Consider the following 23526-nt stretch of genomic DNA (forward strand, 5'->3'; position numbering starts at 1 on the left):
TTACATGGTAAAAATATTACATTTAATGTAGGTAATAATTTCATGCAGTTATAATATCAAGATTTAACGTATATTATATTGTAATAAACGCAATAGACAAAATATTTAACATCGAAGATAACTTCTTGAACAATATTTATCAATACATAAGTAAGAGAATTTAAATTTTTGATTTAGAATTAAAAAATTACAAAAAACCTTATCAAATTAAACGTAGAAAAAAAAATTACTGACAAAGTTATTGGTGTAATTGTAATTATTGTACTGCTGCCACACATTTTGTCATAAATTTCGTGCTCCTAAAAAAAAAAAAAATACATTTAAAATTGAGTACACCATTTCTTTGTAAAAACAGCCCTAAACGGCTAAAAAACATTTTATTTCATGTTATTTATTTTTAAAACTCAGCGTTTTCTTATATTTTTTTTTACTGTGTGTAGATAATAGATATACCTACACACGCACATAATATGTATATGATGTACCTATATTATCTAATAAATTACAAAACACCTATATCCATTTATACATATTTAATTTTTTAGAGTAATTGCTACTATGCACCTACGAGTGGCTATGTATGGAAAATATAAATAGGTAAGCATATAAGATAGGTTGAAAGGTAGGTAGATGTAGGTAATAATATTTTTTACTATAATATTCTCTATTTTTGGCTATACCTACATACCGTACTTCTTGAATAATTTTGAATTCTTCTAGAACAATATGTTGTGTTTTATACAGTTAAAATTTTTTAATTCGACATGTAAATGAACGATAATCGATTTAAAAACACAACATAAGTACCTTAAACTAGTTTGACGTAGTGTAGGTACGTGTACTAGCGTGCTGTCCAAGATTTATCTATCTATACTTGAATGATTATATACGTACACATAATGTGTATTAAAGTGTATAAAAAGAAGAATCTTAAATATATTTTTTTGCTTAAAAATTTATAATGATAGTCGTCGGAATATACTTACGTCTGGATGTGTCCTAATACAAGCTGTTTTAGGTCTACGTCGTGGTAAACTATAAAACGCTTTGTGACAACCCAACGAATTATTGAACTCGTCATACATAACTTCTTCTGGTAAGGTGTCAAAATTTTCGGATTTAGACGATTCTGGACACCGTCCGTTGACGACCAGCAAGATAAGGTTGGTGTTCATTATTTTTCGCAATTCATAAGGCCTGTTAAGAACATATTATGTAATTTGCATGTATAGGTAGGTCATTTTAAGCGTACCCTATCATGCAGGAATAGATATTAATTAAGAGTTAAGGCGTGGGATTAAACAAAAATGGTTTTATAAATGATGGTAGCGTTACTTTTTCACAGTATAAGCACACGTATACTATAGAAATCATATCAGCTTAAAATATTATTATAAATTAGGTTTTTTTTTTTTAGGCAATAAAAAATGTCACATACTAAATTAGTGTCTTTAAATTAAATGGTCACGGTATGCAATAATTTCGTTGTGACGTCAATACGTCGTAGTTTATACGTGCAATACCATTAGATAGGTTAGGTTAGGTTGTAAGTGGCGTGCAAATAGGATAGGGGAAAGGAGAAAAAAAAATTTAACCAGAGCCACACTGCAATAAACATTAGATATTTTATAGGTAAAAAATATATTTGAAATATATTACCTGGCACACATAGATTTACGTTCAACCTTCTCTGGAATTTTCGAAGTTAGCGTAAACAAATCGACGACACGATCGCAAGACTTCGGTCGAGTTCGATTAATTTTAACGTATTTTAATGCTTTTTCGCCTTCAATCTTAAAAGTGGAGATAGTATCTGAACTGTAATTACTTTCTTCATCTTCTTGGTAATCTGGAACTGAATACAACAATCACGATATCATTAGTTAAGTGAAAATGATTAAAAAATTAAGATAACTAAGATAAGTGTACTAACCGTCTTCGAATATGGCTTGAGCCTGAGACACCATCCACTGAAAATTTGAATGAGCGGCCAACCATAATACACGCCCTATTAGCCATCCAATTAATTGTTTCATATGATGTATCGGCTATCGAAAAAAAAAATATTTTTTTATTCATTAAACTTAGTAGAAATCGAATATTAGTATAATCGTATGTTATACAAGAAAAAGTATTCTTTATTTGTTTGCTATTGGCTTTTATTAATATTCGGTTTCAATGGAACTAGAAGGATGTTATAGTGTAATTAATAATTGGTGTATACTAGTAGAAACATCCGAGAGTTTAAAATTAGAATTGTATATCCGAAAATCTAAGTCCATTAAGGTTAAGGTACCTAACCACAACATTAGATTTTTTTTTTTAAAGCATTTACTCGTATTGTTCACAAACTATGAGATACTGAAAAAATAGACACACAACAGTGATGTAGTTAAATAGCCTATCTAAAATGCCGTGAGATAAAAAAAAACATATACGATGATTTAAATGTGAATAATTATAATTTAAATAAATGTTAAACCAAGAGGTGTTAAATGCTTTTATGATAATTATTGTATTTTTTGCAATAAATAAATATTACTGTAAAAAGCATAATTGATGCTGACAAAAACCAACCATAAATAAAAAATAAATAAATTTGAATATAAAATTAAAAATATGATGATATTGATTAATCATATGGTCTAACATAAATAAAAATATTTGTTAGGCTAGTTGTATAATAATATATATTTTATACTTGTATGTATTTGCATATATTACAATTATTTATAGCTCGTAAGTGCATTAAATTAAATTTATGGGTATTTAGGATAGTTGTTTTTTATAAGTTTTATTGTTAAATATTTTAGCTAAATAAAAAAATTACTTAAGTGTATAATGAAAATATAAATTACTCGTTAACGTTAAAATTCATGATGACCAAGGGGTCATTATTTCAAAGAAGAAGCGGACAGAAATTTTATCTCAACAGAAAAATCAGCCAAAAAGAAAAAGACAAAAAAAATGAATAGATCAGTCTTTGAAAAGTAGACGACTTTTGAAATTATAATAATTAATTAAATACTTACAGTATACAAAAATGACGAACTATTTGAATCATCTTCATTTTCTCGCTTAAAACATACTCCTTGATAATCAAATATTGTTATTTTTTTGTAAATTTTTTCTTCTACCATCATATTCATGATTGGTCCTTTTACTTTACCGAAGAACTTCCCAGTATCCATTGGATTTTCTGATGCTATAATATAACCATTATTGTCAAGTATGTAGCAATCCCGTTCTAAGGATTGACAAGTGTCCTTTGCCGGCGTACAACCAGTTTCTGAGTAACACTGTAATTATTATATAAAAAAAAAAAAATAGCTTTAATTCAAACTATCTATAACAGTTAAAATATTTATAGTATAAAATTCACCTGTTTTGTAATGTTCGAAAACAATTCTTGAAGAGCCGAGTGTCTGAATTGATAGCCGACAACTGCAGCAGCACCTTTCTTTTTATTTTCTTTACTAGTAACGAAAACCGCTTGACTCGCCGTTACCAATGTTGATTTAATATTTTCTAAAAAATAAACATTATTCAAAAAAAAAAAAAAAAAAAACTGGTAAAAAAACAAAATATTTAATTAAATATTTGTTTATAATTTTTTAACCTATTGCATTTTTTTTATTTAAATTTAAAACAAATAAATGTAATTGATTTCCAGTAGTTAGACATACATGTATGCAATTCTAATTTGACGTAAGTGAAATATTTGAAAACGAATCATAAATATTTTGATAGGAAACTTTTAAGTTTTATGGAACTTATTTCGATTATTGAAAACATCTATTTGTATTAAAGATAAAAAAAAAATGGATTTATAATTTTTTTATATAGTTTGTTATTGAACACTACAACTGTATTACTTAAAATTCTTAATATGAAATCATGAAAATGAATAACTTACCATTTTCAAATGGTACAGAATATACATAGCTTTCATCGTTTACCATATTATACTCGACAGCCCTTCTATACCAAACTTCTTCGATTGAGTAAACATTTTCGTCAATGAAATGTCTGTATAAATTACGTAAAAAGTATTTGTTATGAATTATAATTTATTACATGAAAGTAAAATGATTGAATATTTTATTTTACGGTTGTTGATTTTCATGGTTATCAGAATTGTATGACGTCTTGGGTTTATCTTCATAATCCATCCATCTGGTGAGACCACTATGGGTAGCAACAAAAGCTAATGTCACTCCAAATCTCTTTTCAAATTCGGTTCTAAAAACACATAAATAGTAATAGATTTTAATTTAATTATCTTAACCGACCTATACGAGTACTTTACCTCGGTAATAAACTCATCAAGACCGCTGCTGGACTTCATTAAGACAAAATAGTGCGATGTGTTAACGTGAAAAATATTAAAGTGAACATAATATATAAAGCGCGTGAGTAAGTGCATTTAATGTGATTTAATTTTACGCAAACAAATAAATAAGCTCAAAATATTGTAACATTTTTTTGGATATTATACATTTAATTACTTTCATATATTTTTATAAAATCAAATCAATGAAAAATATAGGTATTAAACGTATAATATGTAATATGCATAAATATCAAAATACGTGTATAAGTATATATTAGTACTGAAATTATTAAATTGCAAGTTGTAATTAATTGCCTATGCTAAAATAAAAATTCCAAAAAAATGTTATTGCACAAATATTTTTTTATAATTTTCAAGTGTATAAACTATATTATATTGTGCAATTTGAAAAGTGAATTTAAAAATCAAGCTAAAATAATCAAGCATATACAAAAACTTACTTTTTTTTCTTATCTGTATCATTTTTAGCTTCTGTAAAAATACCTTTAGTCATGTTGGCATCGTATATCAAACTAAGCATAAGTTCTTTGTCACCTGAAAACAAAAAGTCTTAAGTAATTGTTACTGGAAGTCTATGTATCATAATTTGTTGTTGTTTATTGTAAGCCATGCTTTTTGGATAGTTTTCATTTTTAAATTCTTTAACTTCTATACTTCATTAATTATGAGCTGTAAACCTTTTTATTTGCTTTATGTTTGGTATATATTGCAAGCGAATGATATCAAAGCTAAATTATAATGGTACACAAATATTAACACAATCAAAAAATCGCGTAAACTTATCAAATCAAGGTGCGATGTATTATAGCTAACATGTACACGTTTGTATAATTCATAAAAATCACGGAAAAGAATTCTAATTTACTAATATTTGGAAGAAGGTTGCTGGAGTGTAGTAAAATTGGATGCAAATATAGATTAAGTTATAAAATATAAAACTGAACAAATTGTAGTTACAATATTCAATAAATTTTAATCATGAAATAATATGATTTAAGCACGAAAAATAAAAAATAAATTAAATATTTATGATAATAATATAACTTGACATACACGCAGGTATTATATAAACTATACACGCTATTCTTACTATTAAACTTATCAACCTTGTGGCTTAATGTTTAAATGGCAATTAAGTATGCATATAATAAATAATATATATAATAGCCACTAAAACACTTAAATTTTTTCATTAATAAATATTCAATACTAAAAAAAAATATATATATATAATAAAATAGATATTATAATCTAATAATGTTAACAAAAAAAAAAAAAATAGTTTATTTATTTTTCTATAATTAAATTAAATTAAACTGTAATAAGTAATTAATTGAATTGTTATTATTGTTATTATATATAGGTATATATATTTTTTTTATTTAAGGAATTATAAAGATCATGGATATTTTTTAATTACAACTGATATTTGATATAAGTTAAACATATTTTATGCCTATAAGTTATTAGCTATTATAGGTACTTATCTAATATAATACTATCTATAATTATAGATTATAATTCGTTTTATTTTTATGTATTTTTAAAAGTATTTGAAATTGACTTTTACCCCCAAAGATACCAACTAAATTTAAGTAGCTATTCAAAGAAGTTAAAATTTAAAGCAGTGAAACAGTTTAAAAACGTGATGAAAGACACAAACAGAAAATGAAAATTGATATAAAAAACAAATCATTGTAAGACAAACACATTCATAGCTCCGATCATAATTTAAGAAACATAACATTGTTTTTAAAATAGCCTAACTATCTCGTAAAAATATTTCAATATTTTATAAAATTACACACAAAAAATTAATTATAACTACTATACTCATAATATTTATTAAAAATATGTTGAAATATTTGTGTGTTTTTTAATTTATCAAAGAATTTATGAATATATACAGTAGCGGCTATCGTGTAGGTATGTAAAAAGGTGCTCATGCACCCCTTTCATGGATAATAAAATGTATAATATGTATAAAATGTATAGACTTTGAAATTTTGGACATAGTATATGTGAAGTGAATGTATTTTAATGCCCAAAAGTTTTTGTATGGTTAATTCTAAAAAACTCAAAGACCACATTAAAATAAACTTTAAATGTTGGTAAGTTCAAAAATTTATTTTTAATAAATATTTTTTGCGTTACCCTAAGTCCAAAATACTGGTAGGGAGTACTAGTTCTTTTAAGGGAGCACCTGTGCAATTTTATTTCGAGATAGCCGTTACTGAATATATAGAACCAGTAGTGAAACATATTTTTGGTTTGCGTGTCCAGAATTATAAAAATAAAATAAATTCATTAAAAAAATAAAATAAATGTTATATTTCACAATTTTGAACTTGCACAAAACATCGAGATCAAGCTTGATCATGCAAAAATATTAACACTAAACTCACAATAACATTTGCAATCGAATTTTTCTTCGGGCAATATTGACCCGTTTGCTGCGAAAATAAATAATTACTAATCCTACAGCTCATTAAGAATATATATTATTATTTATAAAGCTAATACATATTATATCAAAGGTATTTTTATTAGTAAAAATGTTTAATGTTATTTTATAGATGTAAGGTAGCTATAGGAAGCAGGTTATTAGAAGCAATATGTAGATATACGTACAGTCGTATGATTCACTATAAAATCTCGGAGGAGGCCATTTATTCCAAGAATTATCGGTTTTACTGATTCTCTTTAAAAAATGTTTAAGTTCATCTTCTGGAGTTTTAAATGACGTATTATCACCATCATCGTATGCATATCTGCAATACAGCCTGAAAATAAATAAATAAAAATCACATTTCCGTTTGAAGTTTAAACTAATTGGATTATCTCATAAATACATACATATTTTTAGTCTAATAATTGGTAATTGACAAGTAGAAAATTATAAATTAATATGTACGGCAAAAAAAAAAAACTAATAAAATATTAATTAAATACGCTAGTAATTTTTCCTTTATAAATAATTATTGAATAAGATTTATTAAAATATATAAATCATTTATAATAGTACATTGATATTTTTGGGATAATATAATTTAGTATTTACCAATCTGGATGAATTCTCCACTCATCATCTTTGAAAAGGTCCAAAAGGGTTGTTCCTATATAATACATTGTTAAATTAATTTTCATCAACTAGTTTATTTTTATTAAAAATTACTTGTTGTATTAAGAGTTTGAAATCTTTCTGGTATTTTAACTCTGTAACCGAAGTGCTTTTCTTGTAAAGCAACCACAACTGTAAATGGAGTTCCTTCAACAATCGAATAATAATAATGTCTCTCTGCTGTTGTTGCACGTCTCTTTTAACATAAATGATACATGTATTATTCATTTAAATCAGTAATTTATTAATTATCTATATATAATATTATAGATATCTATTTGCTTATATTTATATGTATTAAATGTATTAATTGTTTCATAACTTATACTTTAGTTTTTATGATAACAATTGCTTGTCATATTAATAAAAAATTTTTTTTTAATATTTATAATTCTTCATTATTATTGATTATTTAATTATCTAATAGTATCCAAGTATTCCAAGTATTATTAGTTATGAATTTACATAGAACTAAATGTTATCATATATAAGACTATTATATGTATTTTAAATGTTAAATATAACTCATAAATCATGATACACAAATTTAATAAATATATGAGAGAACAAAATTGTTAACATAAAAATAAAATATATTTACTTAGTAAAAAATTGTATAAATAAATAATTTTAATTATTAATGTAAAATTTTATTAGTTATTTTTATTTTTTAATAAATATAAATAATTTACTATATTGTCGTAATGATATTTCACAGTGATTTCTCGATCGCCAGTTGTTTGATTGATGATATAATCACGAAGCTATAAAATATACAAAAGAAAAGACATTTAGTTTTGGGTGCATGAACACAAAGCGATTTATATGGTTTTAAATAAAATATTTATTTCAGCGGAAAATATAAAATTGATTAGTTAAGCTATAGTTCAATAGGTATTCTTTTAAAAACCAATGACCGTGATTTTGACGAACTGGAAATATTTCCGACATCGTAATATTATATAAGATGGTAATAATTCCTGTAAACTCCATTTATGTTTAAATCGTCATCTATTATTTTACGCACCTATTCCAAACAACCATCTAGAATTTAACAATGATGCGGAGCTTTGTAAGTAAATATTATTTGTAAATATTTTTTTTAGATGATACGACTATCTATAAAATATATTTTATACACAACAAAATGTTAATAAGTATTCTAAGCCATTGTATTTTTTTTAATACCAATATATACACATTCTTATATTTTTAAATGTTTAACACCGTATAACTGCATACAATTAGAATTGAAAATACACATACATTTTTATTTAAAAATACTTTTGTTTAAAGAACAATAGTTTTATAAAACCAAATTATAATTTTTGTTGTATTATAAATTCAAAATGAAGTAGCATATAGTAATATAATTTTATTCTGTTTTAATTTTTGCCAAAAAACAAATAAAAATTTAGAAATTATATTTTATTCAAGTTAAACACCAATGATCATAATAGGCAACACGATAGTTTTAAAAGAAATCAACAAACGGTTATAGAACAAAATTTAATATAATATTTTAACTATCCTAGCTTTGTTTAGAACCTAAAATAGGTTATATATTACATATTATAATACCTAAGTTTAGTACTTAGTTTATAGAAAATATTGGTTAATATTTGGTTATTTTTAAAATTCTATTGATATTTTTGTCTTTGTCATGCTGTTTATTAAATAGTGACATTAAATTGTCTATGAATATGATTTTAATTTTAAAGGTTAGACTACATACGTTTTTGTTTAAAACATTTTATAGTATACAAGTAACTAAAGCAAAATTAAAAACTGGGTGAAAAAGGTTATATGTAATAACTAATTCGAGTTAAAACTTTATCGAATGAATACTAAAATTAATAACAATTATTATTTATTAATATTTTTAATATTCTAGATATGCTAATATTTTTTTTTTTTGCAAATGTATAGGTGGTTTGTATAGCTATAGCTACTTTTTCTTGTCTCGATTGCAAAAACATAAATGTTACCCATAATTCTGGGGGTCAATATGGTGTCATCGAAAAAATTCTTTTACCACAGAATGAAACAACAGCTATTCTCGAGACAGGAAATCCAGAAATTACCGATGATCGAAAAATTATTACACCACAGAATAAAACAACGGAATTTCAAAAAAATATCACGTCCACCACCGTCCAGCAAAATGAACCTGTGATCGTTTTAAGTACTGATCGAAAACCTAAGACTCGTCAAGTGCCTGTAGAAGTTCTAGTGACAGCTAGTTCCAACGTGATGGATAATAATATGAATGACGACCAATCATACTACCAAAGTCCTTTAATGGTTTATCCGTTTCCTATGATGAATACATATTATCCCAGATACTTTCCGTACACATACCCAGGATACCAGGGCTATCCTTTCTTTGGATAGTGATAATAATATAATGGTGTATATTAAAAATAAATAAATAATAATAATTTTGAAATTGTTAATCATTATTTATTATGTAATGTTTATTTTTGTACTAACCGTGAGTATACTTCGATCAAATACCCTTGCGTTATTGTCGGATTCGACAAGTTCCACTTCAGTCACATCGATGCTATTGTAATTTGGCTTCAAAATATCTCCAAACTAAAAATATTAATTTTTGTAAAAACGAAATTCGTTTATATCTATATTATATTATCTAATCTAATAAATATATACATTTTTTTTTTATATAGTTATACAATAAACTATACATTTATACATCAAAATCAATAACTCAAGTCAGATATTTATAAAAATAATCGAGATTTCATAAGAATCTATTAGAGATAATATACAAATACAATCTATAAAAACAGTTTTAGACAGTAAGTTTGTGTGTTTATTTTTATTTATTAAGACACGTGTTGATCGGTGAAGAAAAGCCGATCGTTGAAATTTAATAAGAATGTGGAATAATTTAAAGGTTTATTGACGAGTTTTGTATTAAAATTAAAATTGAAATGTTCGTTACGTAATGAAATGAGATAATTGAATTTCAGTATTTAATAAAAAAGTTGATAGATATTTTTTTCATTATTCTTTTTTTTAACACAAATTTCTATTTTTTAATAACCACATGCGTGTTCTGAAGTATTCTCAATAATAAAATATATGTAAAGAGAAACATTTTATATTTTCTTCTAGACATTATAATGTACTTACAACTGGTCTGAGATCTGGATGTGTGACAATAAAACCGTTATTAGTAACGATAAATGCATAGTTATTGACACCCAACTGAAAATCAAGAATAAAAATAGAATAAATATTATTAATATTTTAAAACCATTGAGATATATTTCACTAACTATGTGAGGTGACATTGCTTCTCGTAGATCAGCTTCGGGAACATCAGTTCCAACAACACCAAGTAAATGGGCCACTTTTGTCTGTAAACATTTAACTTTTTTACTTATAATATGTTAGCAAAAATTATTTTTTTAATAAAAGTGTGCGATATTCAAAGTAATACCCTTTAAAAAACTGCACACCAGCTAGTTATATTTTTCAACAAAACAAATTAAATAATACTAACAACATAAAATTAGATCTGTCTACTCTATTTTGCTTAAATTAAATCAATTTAAGGTTCTTGTTTATATCTACAACGTACTTAAAATACTAATTACTATTGATTCTCTACGCGCTAGTCATTGACTAAAATATATAAAACGCCTTTTCAAAATTGAATTAGGTTCCAATCAGGCCAAGTATCTATTTGAAACCAAATATTAGTACTAACTATTATTTCTAACTAGGTACCTAAATAAATATAATTAAAACGTATTAGGTCCCTAATCCATCACCATTATTTAGAAATTCTATCTAAGAAAATATTAATTCTAAACTTAGATTTCTAGGCGTTCTAAATTATTACGTTTAATCTATCCAATGCGCTAGGCTCCAATATTTGACACTTAATTTTAATTACTATAATAATTATTATAATACAATATAATATAGTTTATAATAGATACAGAATTGTTTGATAGAAGAATAAATTTCACAATATAAAGACATTAACGAACTATTATAATAAAATATGATTACTATAAAAATATTAAGATTTTTCTAATGATGACCAAAAAAATTATGGAAGACTACCTGCTGAATTTTTAAATACCTCTTTTGTTTCCCAAACCCAGTAGTTATCATTTATTAGCCTTCTTATTGTGATATTCTGTTGGGAAATAATTATTAAACATGTTTAGTATGAGTTATTTTTAAAAAATATATTAAATATTTGTTTAACAATCTGCCGGCATTAATGTATTTGTCAAAAATACGCATATTGCATACAATAATATATTAATAGGTAGGGGTTTTTTTGGGGGGAGGGGGGAGGGTTGGTGTCACATAATGTATAACACTATAGCATACACATATACACGTAAGAATATAATTTATTAATATAGAATTTGAAACTCCTACATCTCAGTAAATTTGATTATGTAAAATATAAATATTAAGTTTTTACTATTATAAATTATTTACCTACCATGAAGTTAATTATTAATCTCAATTTCTCATGTAAGTAATTATAATTTTTATTTTAATACCTTTTACCTATATAATAATATATTAATGTACCTATAAAACATTAATTCAATTAAAAATTACTTTAAATTGAATACTTATATTTTATTTATTTGTAATGTTGTTAAATCAAAAACCTGACAAGCACACACCAATGTGTCATCAACAGACTTCCAACAGTTCCAACAAATGGCAATCTATATGATAAAACGTTGCCGTCGCTGGTAATATATAATATGATCTACCGATAATTGACAATTGCCATTAGCGTTCTAAATATAATAATATTTTAATAGTTTGTAATTCATATAGTTTAAAAACAATGTCGATTTTTATAGTTAAAAAGAAAAATCGACAAACACTCTAATAAAATATAAAAAGAGGGATAGAACGAGAAATACTAAATAGGTAAAATAATATCTAAAGCGATCAGTGGTGAGAAATATGATACTCTCGTTACTCAAAAACCATGGATTATACACCAATCTGTAAACCATATTTAACATTTTGTTGATATAAATATTATAAAATAAGTCAAAATCACATAATATACGACTCTTCCCTAAAATTCTAAGAAAACATAAAATATACACTCTTTCTTAAGTATTTTAGGTATTGATATTTTATTTATGTACTTATTATAACAAAATTTAGTACTTAGACATTAGACAAGTTATTTTTATCAGTGCTTACTGTTTATATAGTGCTTATAAACTATAACATCTAAAAAAAACTGTGTTTTAGATATTCAATGGTATCATAAGGACTATGAAATTTTAATCTAGTTAATTACTTAAGTAATGCAGTTTACTAAGACAGTGTGACACTTTATGATGTACCGTAGTCAGAACTTTATTTTCACTACATTTCATAAAAAATAATATTTTTCTTTCCATACTTATTTTTTAAGTTATTAACAAAAAGCCAGTTATATACCTAACTCATTTTTCGAAATTGTAGTTTTAGACTAAAACCCTAAAAATTCCTTTGTAAAATCTAGTCCACTAATAAAAATTATATATAAATTAGGAAAAAACAATTATAAGTTACTAATTAGCACACGTATTCCTAATAAAAACACAATATCAATAAAGTTGATTTGAATAATTTATTTAATAATGTAAACCAGGATTTTTTTTTTTTTTTTGGTAATTAAGGAATAATGGAGAATTGATTTTATTGATCTGAAACTCTATGTTTACACAATTAGTTATTAAGAACTTACGAAAAAAGTTTAGGAGGGAAGAAAACACGAACACCCAATTTCGTCTGACTACGGCACGGTGAATATGCATTAAATTATGTATATGATGTGTTAATATATTAATGTGGTTATATGTATTCAAATAATTTAAATTGTGTAAGATTCAACGTTGCATTGGAATACAAAATATTATTTTGAAAGTATTCCAAAACAACGTACAGCTTTAATCCTTCTAAAATGAATTTATAAACAAAATGAAATAAATTGATGATTGTTGCATGTTAATATGACTTCAACAATTATTTTTTATAAACTTACCATTTCAGTTTTCTTGTCGAATGCTGGCATCGCAAGAGACGTTATTAAATTGTGTTTTTTTTGTCTATTTACGTTTACATTTTGATCCAATTCCTAAAAACATTTTGAAATATAATTTAGTTTCAAAATATATTTAGGTAGGTACATACTTTTCTTTTTCGATCTTGTTCTCGTTTTGCTATATTCTTTGGATAGAAAAATTTGTCTTTTGTTTTTTTATAGCTTATCGTATCATTATACTGTTGATGACATTCTTCTTTTTCCCACAAATAATCAGTCATTTTTGGATCCTAAAAGTATTATCAATTGATTTATTTTTTAACTACTTATAAAGTTTAAATGATAAACTATGATTACAGTAACGTCAGCGTATAACGGCGTCCAAATAACCGGATGATGAGATTGGTGTAACACCAATGGTCTAGCCATTACCGGTAAATAGTGTACCACTTGTTCTCGAACTTCTTCTACCGTACTTAAATGAACAAAATACCCTAAATTAAAAAATGTTATCGTTCTTATTTTCTATTTGTTTATGGTTTTAAATGTAATACCTAGGTACCTAACATAAATTTGTATAAATTAATTTAATATTTTCAATTATAAAATATTTACCATGATTCGCACAAGCCATCCATTGCATGTCTCTTATTTCAGGCAGTTCTCGACTAATTAGATACGTAAATACTCTTACTGGCATACCCATTGTACCATTCTTCCAATTATGTGATTTAAATAATTCGTAGAAGTTTTCTGGTACTCCATCAGTAACCAACATGATGGCCTGATTACACATAGCACCCATATTTCGTTCGCGGTACTAACAATTAAATTGTATTTTTCATTTTACCAAATGTATATTTACCAAAAGAATAATTAAACAGAAGTATTAATTTATTGTGAATATTAAGTACCGTTTCCAGTGTGTCGAACGCCCTGGTTAATGCTTCGCTAAAATCTGAGATATTATTTGGATCGGCAATATTTTCTACGCCTAATTTTAGTTCTCGGATATTTGCAAGTGTGGCCTGAATAAGAAATAAAATATCCTTATTAAAATGTCTAAATATTCATCAATTTTTTTTTTTTTTTATCAGGTATTAAATTATTCTATAAATTAATCAATATTTAATTAGGATTATTATCTTTATATTACAATATCATACAGTAGGTAGGTACATTTTTTTCTAATTTTTTATTTAGTATTATACACAACACTCGCATGGGTTGTCTCCGTCATAGAATTATATGCAGAATCCATTTTATATAGTTAGCTTAAATATCGGAGTAAATTCGCCTATTAAACTTAGAGAATAGGTAAGAATATTATCTAGCTTATCTCATAGTCTTTTATTGTTTATTGATATTAAAATTGTTAAGTGAATTATAACTAGATATGTAAAATATTACAACTTTAAAATACCCATAACTCACTTTAAAATAATAATATTAAAATTAATAAAAGCCTATGTGATAGCCTAGATAATATTATTTCTTTTAAATTTGATAATAAGTAAAATTACTCCAATATTTAAACTAACTTTTATAAAATTAATTCTACTGAACGTAAATTTGCTATGTTGTACATATTATGTAAGACAGAAATATCACATGCGGATGTGGCGTTCTTTTAAGAAATAAAAATGTGTGTATTATCAAAAAATTAAATAAGTATTATAAATAATTTATTATAAAAATTCAATATTTAATAATTTATTTTTACTTTAAAATTACAGTTCAAAATAAAATCAATTTAACTATTTTTAATATTAAATAATTAATGCATACTTGTACTAGTAAACCTTTGAAACATGGCACTACTTCATTCGTTACATTACTAAATACAAGAACATTCACGTAGTCGTTCACTGATAATGTATCCAATAATGTATTTATCACATGTCTGGCAATGATTTTACTTTGTCCCATCATTGACCCAGAATTATCGACTAATATAAGAATATCCTTAGGACTGGCTGCTGCTTCAACGTACCAAGGTCGCATTCGACAGTCATACAAATCTTCTGGTTCCTCTGGCCATTGCATTGCTATAAATATTAGACGAGTTACAGGTTAGTAATTATAGTTAAATTAATGAATACAAAAGAAATTGAGAGATTTGAGAGTATTTTTCAACAAAATAGTTTAAAGTTTAAAACATTTGTAAATTGAGCATGAATTTAATTCGGATTTATTTGTTAGTTACAAATTTGATATACTGTCTATTAGTATCTTATTTGTTAATGTAAAAATAAATACAATCTTGATTTGACATAAGTACCTAATTGATGTTTTGAGATTTTTTAAAGAATGAATGAAATGTTTTTTATTGATATATTTTATTTATTGAAAGAGACCGCAAGACTGTATTTATTTAAACATTAGGAAGGTACTTTAAATTATACTTAGAGTATGAACCAAATAAATTGATACTATAGTATTTTTAAAATACGAATCAAAATTCTCAAACAGTCTTTTTCCTAAATTGGATATTTCCCTGATGGTAATTTTTTTTTTTTGTATTTAGTATATTAAATCGTGTATCCACATTTTTTTTTACATACAAAAGTGAATGGTTAACTTCAATTATCACTTGAACAGTGAGAACAAGTGAGATACAATGAGATACAATGAGATACAACAGTGAGATACAATGAGAACTATTACGACCATATAACATTTTCGAACAAATTTGTAGGAAGGAATTTCATACCATAGTTTTTTTTTACTCATTTCATTTTATTCGAAATTATAATTAATCAAATATGGGTGAAAATGGCTCACCCAAGCCAAATTGAACTAGTACACTAAAAAAAGTACCATGTTTTCACGATTTACTCGATCAAAAACTTTTGTAAAGTCGGTATACATTTTTGACCATTAAAATGATTGATATATATAATATAAAATTATATACCTAGTATGATGAAAAATATATTGGTATAAACTATACATATTGGAATATACCTGGAAATTGTCGCATGAAACCAGTTGTACTACCAAAATATTGCCACGATAATCTTGGATCGGTTTCGTAGTTTTTTTTAAATGTCGCATCCAGGTTTTCTGACCATTTGATAGCCTTAATTACTTCAGTGGCTAAATTGTAATGTATTAAATATTTAAAAATTATTACCGGTATTTAATAAATAAATGCGAAAAAATATTTAAATAATATTATACTTAATTATGAATACAATTATGAATATATATATTACTTTATAGGTATAGAAATAATTTAAAAGTGTAGCTAAAAGTGTTTAGACATTAGACTTACCCCGGTCATAAACATAAGTTGGTATGTGTACAGAACTATAAGTAGTATTTACAGGCGTATTGTAAAAATGAGAATTTTCTTTTAGATCATTTAATAATATGTTGGTATCTGGGGTAGCTTTTTTTGGTTTTGAATTCCGAATCTTATAATCATTGCCCGGAGGTTCATCGTCGTGTGCTGAAACTGCAACTTGTTCAACGCTTTCTAAAATTCTCTACAAAATAATACACACATATTTATTTATAAGAAATAATTAATTTTGTTCATTAAATATTGTGTTTGAAATATTTGAATACATATAAAATCAATTTACAAAACTTGATTATCAAAACGATGTATTGTTACTAACTTTTAAAGATTGTTGTTTTTTATCCATCATTGATTTGATAACACTCGAAATATTTGCTACCAAAATTTGCCCATTCCTTGCTTCTAATTTTGATTCCTTGTTATATTTCTACGAATAAAAATAATTGCAAATGAATCGAAAAGATATTGAAATAATATTTTATTATAAAATAGTATACTAGATATTTAAATAAATAAACTATTTTTCTTTAAAAATACAACATTGACTAAGAAATTAAATTGTTAATATATTTTAATGGTTATTATCCATTAAATATAGTTGAATAAATGTAATAAATTTACAAAATATTTATTTAATATTAGGGAAAAATATATTATTTATTTATTTTTAATTTTTAAAATATGTTACATCTAATGTCTTTTTACTATCTAACCTAATTAACGACTATGTAATAGTTAGTTTTAAGTCTATTTATACATAAATTAGGTACATTATATCGGTTGAATTATGCATTTAATTTAATCTATATTAACGAAACAGTATTTAAATAAAATAGTGTAGGTACTAGATACATAAGGTACCTTCTTAGAGTTCTTATAATTTTAAAGCATGTTACTTAATTTCCGCAACTTGATTTAAATATATATTTAACTATTTTCCTATTTGTTATTAAGTTGTGATTGATTTAATGGTTTTAAACAATTATACTGATAATTTCTTAATGGATTAGTAAGAAAAAACACTGCTGTGCTCTGACCACTTGTAGACCAGTTTTTGACGGTTTATTGATAAAGTTTCTAATAATAAATAAATATATATATATATATTATTATTTATTTAAATAATAATAATATTATACCTTTAATAAGTTTTCAATAGATTGTAATTTTAATTATTATTAATAGTTTTTATAGTATATTAAATGGGTATTCAAATTTATTAAATCAATCATTTAAATAATAATTTTAATTTTAATATAAAAACTTTATCTACCTGGTGTTTATGAAATTAGGCTTTTGCACTTGAATTAAGTGAATGAATCAATCGAATGATTTTCATACAATACACCAGAATAAAATTAATTATAAAACAAAAAAATATTTGATGTATTTTTTTTTTTTTTTTTTGTGGTGAATTCGATTTTGTAAGTTATTAGGTAGTATTTTAATGGCTATTAATAACAGTTTTAGAACATAATGTTTTAGTTTTTAAATTTTTTAATTAAAAACAAGTTTTTAGTTTAGGAACTGTCTAAACGACCGCATAAATAAACAATAATCAGAATTGAAATTGTATAATTGTATTTATTGTTTATGTGGTTATATTATTATTATAAGTATTGTTTACATGATTATAAGTAAAAATATTAAATTTAAATATAATGAATTAATTTTAATAGACTCTTTACTCCCACCACAAATATTATTTACAGGGAGTGAGTAGGTATCAATGTTTATCTAAAAAATAAAATGTATATTTATACTTTATTAAAGGTATGTTTTATAAGTGACCAATGTGGTGGAATAATTGGAAAGTTTAAATCAAAGCTTTAAGTTTCCTCCCTACTCCGGGACTCCCCTTTCAAAATATTTAATTTGTTTATACTCTACACTTCTACAGTATTATTGATATTAATAGATTTATTGTCCATTTAACATATTACTACATTTATTTATTTATAATTATATTACATTACCTATACATGTTTGAGGTTTATACTTATAGCTAGTAAATTAGTAGGTTGAAGCCTGAAGGTTACTTAATTTTGATTATGAGTAAAAATGTCAAGCGTCAAGCCCCCATGTATTCATCCAAATGTCCGCCAATGATACGTAGCGATTAATTTAATAACAACTATACATTAATGAAAATACTTAACGAAGTGTTTATTCTGTTAATGGTGTATAATATGTGTGGTGTACAATTATGTTTTTTTTTAATAATAATAATCCTTGTATGTGACAATGAATGACTTTTAAAACATTTTGTACTCGTACATTAAAATATTTTATATTTTTAAATTATTGAGTTACATTTAATTATGAAAATATCTATTTTATAATATTAAAATGTCATGTGAAATGCGTGACACGAATTGTGTAGGTACTAGGTACAATATTTTTATATTTTTTTTTACTTATATAATAATATCAAATTTTTAATTTAGTTAATTGCGAAATATTGTAATATTTATGTTATATGTTGAAGGCTTTTTAAAATGTGGGAATAATAAACCTGAAATTTTAAATTTAGTAAGTTTATTATATTATCGTATTCTTGATAATTTTATAATTTAAGTAGGTCCCTATCAATAATTTTATAAGTAATAATAATTACCAACGTAAATTTTTTATTTTAATAGAATAGAACATTCTGAAACATTAAATACAAATAAATTTCAATATTCTGTATTGTTAAAGTTAAACGATAATTGGAACTAAATAATTTATAGAAAATCTAATTTATGGAGATAGTTTACTACTAATAATAGTCCCTATTACTTTTTTTTTATTTATATTTAGTTACAAACTATTTGTACAATATAAAATTATATTAATTACATATTATATTATATGGCATACCTATATTATATCTTAATTTTTAATAAAAATGGCAATGATAATTCAACCAAGAAAAACATTTAATAAAAAAAAAAATCTAATTATTTAAATACCTAAGGGCTATAATAGCCTTAATTCTAAATACTTTACATTTAGCATAATCATAGGCGCCCGCAGAATTTTTTTTAGGAAGGGACAATGTTAGGATTTGTTATATAATAAATAGTAATTTATCTGTAAACATTCAATTTAAAACATATTTTTGAAAAGCGAGGGGGGGGCAAATGCCCCAGCTTGCCCCCCTTTTCGGGTGCCTATGAGCATATAATTACATCACATATTTTGCATTCAATACAAACATGTTAAGTGTTTACTAGGTATATCAAACTAAATTATGGCTTATGCAATAATATTAATCAAATATTTAAAATATTATAATATTATAGTTTTTATATTCTGTTGTAGGTACCTACCAGACAATTATAAAAAATATGATATCATAGTTATCTATTTGTATAATGCGTGCGTCGTAGTTATATATATATATACTTACGGTTTGCAGTGATTTTCGATTCGTTATATATTCTCCGCAGTTCCACAATTCAAAATATAATTTTTCAGCCCACGTTTGCAGCCTAAATCATTTATGAACACAATAATGAGTTTTAAATACAATAATTTATATAATAAACATATATTTTTTTTTATAAAATATATACATGGCATTGTTGTCAACATAATTTTGACGGTGGCTAATAAATAGTGCTCGAATTTGACGGTGGGGGGACAAGTGGATTGTGCCCGCTTACGTTTTTTCATAGATTTCGGTGTTCTCTTTCATTAAAGTAAGGGACGCTATAAAAGCATCTTTCTGAAGATGTCTACTTTTGAACGGTGTATTTGATTTTGTTTTCATTTATTTTAAGCAAACTAATAGTTATCAATTATCATTAAAACATAAACATTTCTTAAAAACTAGGAGCTAACACAAAAAGAAATCAAAGTATTCAGGTTTAAATAAATTATTAACGTTCAATGAGTTTTTACAATACCTATCTAGGAATATTACGTGATATGTTAAATGTTACATGAGTTGTCTGATTTATCATTAAATCTATAAAATAGAGATTTAAATTTGTCTTTAAATCATACTATAATTTTAAAAATCATTCATATTATCAAAAGTCGTTAATAGTATAAAAGTGACATTTCAGAGACTAAAAATCAAGAAAATAAATTTAGAGTCTCGGGAAATGCATTTTTAAGGAATAAAACTTACAGTGTACTATACGTTTTCGTAAAATCAATTCTGCCTAATTTTTTAGAAGTTTTTCAAATAATATTAAAACTATATTATTTATTATACATATAGGTACAGTTTTTAAATTCATCTAATGTATCATTTAAGTTTAAAGAAGTGCTTGACCAACAATTGTTGTCTGATTATAAGACAATTTTGTTCCTAAAATCGACCCGACAACTTCAATGCACGATATGGACATAGTGATAATGTCGATTAACGCCCCTTATCTCAAAAATGTATACCTACAAGTTTTCGTTAATTCAAAGACATACAAGAAGAAAACGTTTAAGATATTAAAAAAATTACTGTGGTTAAATATTTTTAGAATGTGAGAGTTCATTCAGCTCAATGATTGAAATTGTATCCCCTAAAAGAAATTCTTTGAGATCCGTACGACCGTACCTACATATTTCATTGCTAGGTAGTGATTATATTGGTCCATCAATTTTCAATATCAACACATTGAAATTGTGGGTTAAGGACAAACAAACTGCAAAGAAAGAAAATACCTATTGTCCTAAAAAGAGATAGATTAAAAAAGAAAATGCAAACAAATCTTTGTGGAATTTAATTAATGAATTATATTTATTTTTTTATAAAATACCTAATTTTACATCCATAAAATAAGTTCCAGTAATATCACTCATAAATAATAAATATAATATAAGTAACATCAGTGTCTAATATTATAATACTGTGGTTTTTTAATAGTTATTTAATTTACTATATGTGTTTACTATATTACTATAGGTGGTAGGTTGGACGGAGTCCTCCGTTGTTTATACCCTAATATTTATCTGCTATAAAGCAGTGTTTTTCAAACTAAAACCAACGCCCGTCCTCGATTTTTATTTAAATTCAAGTAAAAAGTATTTTCCTCGGAGGATAACTAAGTATAGGCTATAAATTATCATAGTGATGATATTGAGAGGGTCTATCGTTTTCCTCTCCTCTTTGGGACTTAGTTAATTCATTTTTAAACTTAAATATTAAGAATGTATTGGGGTTTTGGACAGTGAATATTATAAAAGGTTTATGTGACTTTTTATAAATGATTTACAACGTACTAAAAATACACGAATACATATTACATATGTTTCCAAGCCCCCTGACGTATTATAATTATATTATATTGATTTCAGGGCTGAATTTTTATATTTTATTATGTAGGTACCTATGTTTAATGATAAATTGTAAATTATTTTTAAATTATATTAACACGTTATAGCAGCTAACAAAAAATTATCTTTTACTAGCTTCAATAACTATAAATAGATATACTGCACAATATGCATGTAGGCATAGTTGCTATATAGCAACCTATATAGGTAAAGTTTATAAAATTATCATCACGTCACCCTCTTTTTTTCGGATAGTTTTATGAGATATGATTATTTGAATTACACGATGAGCAAATTTCACCCCTCCGATTAAATAGGTATAATTACATACTTAAATGTTTACCATAGGGTGCTAATTTCAAAACCGGAGATACTAAGCCACCCATGCCCACCTTCCAAATTGCACCTATGCGACGACGGGTATATGAATGTATATTATATCTATTTTGAACGATCACAATACAATCAATACATCATAATATGTGTAGGTCCATTTATTTTCTCATGGCGTGTAACACGTATATAATATACACACATAATTATTGCCTAGGTATACATATAGGTACTTACAGAGCCGTTTTGACGGGTTCGTTATTGTCGTGTTGAATGCATTCCCGAACCATGAAACACCCGTATAGGAATAGGGCGACCAAGACTTTGGCGGATTTCATGTTATTGTCTGTCTTTACAATAAGGATAATATACTATATATAATATACTCGTAATATATATAGTTACTAAATACGCGGCAATTTGTACAACGTTATATTACAATAAAATTATAGTATATAATATGATATAATTTACTTTTGTATTATATTTTTATGGGTATATAACGTTAATAAATAGTGATAAAAATATTAAATTATAGTGTATAGTAAGTCGTCGAGAGGAACGAAGATTTAAAGTAAATATATATTATAATATTTTACAGTGACGATTATGATATTGTTGAACCGGACGAGCACGAACGTAATTAATACTATATAATACCAGCGACAATAATTATTATTATATTATGATATGAAAATAATATGATATTATATTATTATGTTATCGGGTTTGTTTTGATTAGACCGCCGATGTCCGTCTCCCGTCGCCGTCGCTGGAACACTAATGACACTGTGCATCGCACTGTCGGCCGGCCAGCCGCGGACCGATCGATACGGAGACCCCGAGGTGACTGAAATGCGTGGCGCATGGGTACAACGCGCGCACGGCGACCGCGTCGCGTACGACTCGATTTCGGACGACTTTGCTAATACGCCACCACGTCCAACGCCGTCGCGACGACGAATATGATCGATTGTGTTTGGTTTTTTAATTTTTATCCTCGAGTACCTATATATATGTATATACGTTTTTATTTTATGACGGCAGTGACGAAATGCTAATAATATAAGTAATATCTATATCGACATAAT

The 23526-nt window shown here is 25.4% G+C and overlaps 2 protein-coding genes across 6 annotated transcripts; one reads left to right on the forward strand and one right to left on the reverse strand.

Moving 5' to 3' along the window:
• Positions 1–23282, reverse strand: LOC114132303 (voltage-dependent calcium channel subunit alpha-2/delta-3). Of its 5 annotated transcripts, XM_050203549.1 has the most exons (30): positions 22673–23282; positions 20232–20313; positions 17157–17264; positions 16808–17021; positions 16498–16629; positions 15319–15578; positions 14445–14558; positions 14146–14350; positions 13888–14024; positions 13680–13820; positions 13531–13623; positions 11596–11652; positions 10781–10861; positions 10635–10709; positions 9969–10073; positions 8168–8239; positions 7530–7671; positions 7416–7470; positions 6986–7137; positions 6760–6807; positions 4795–4888; positions 4310–4342; positions 4111–4242; positions 3917–4029; positions 3383–3528; positions 3033–3299; positions 1934–2048; positions 1660–1855; positions 987–1197; positions 1–299 (listed from the first exon to the last, which is right to left on the reverse strand). In XM_050203549.1, exons 1-30 carry the CDS (start codon positions 22771–22773, stop codon positions 180–182), a joined length of 3801 nt encoding a protein of 1266 aa, XP_050059506.1. In that variant the 5' UTR covers positions 22774–23282; the 3' UTR covers positions 1–179. The 5 variants fall into 5 exon arrangements, with proteins under 5 accessions (XP_050059506.1, XP_050059509.1, XP_050059508.1 ...); XM_050203552.1 differs by lacking the exon at positions 11596–11652; XM_050203551.1 differs by lacking the exon at positions 6760–6807.
• On the forward strand, positions 8447–9971 carry LOC114132345 (uncharacterized). The gene is made up of 2 exons (XM_027997782.2): positions 8447–8547; positions 9405–9971. The coding sequence occupies exons 1-2, from the start codon at positions 8533–8535 to the stop codon at positions 9867–9869; spliced, it is 480 nt and encodes a 159-aa protein (XP_027853583.2). The 5' UTR covers positions 8447–8532; the 3' UTR covers positions 9870–9971.
• Positions 23283–23526: the final 244 nt, after the last annotated feature.

Source organism: Aphis gossypii, chromosome 3, assembly GCF_020184175.1.
Source record: "Aphis gossypii isolate Hap1 chromosome 3, ASM2018417v2, whole genome shotgun sequence".
NCBI lineage: Eukaryota > Metazoa > Arthropoda > Insecta > Hemiptera > Aphididae > Aphis > Aphis gossypii.

Coding starts and splice junctions, on each gene's coding strand:
- LOC114132303 (XM_050203549.1), bottom strand. CDS start 22,773: ATGAAATCCGCCAAAGTCTTGGTCGCCCTATTCCTATACGGGTGTTTC. Junction 10,710..10,780: donor AAGCAATGTCACCTCACATA/GTTAGTGAAATA, acceptor CTTGATTTTCAG/TTGGGTGTCAATAACTATGC. Junction 1,198..1,659: donor CGTAAATCTATGTGTGCCAG/GTAATATATTTC, acceptor TGTTCTTAACAG/GCCTTATGAATTGCGAAAAA.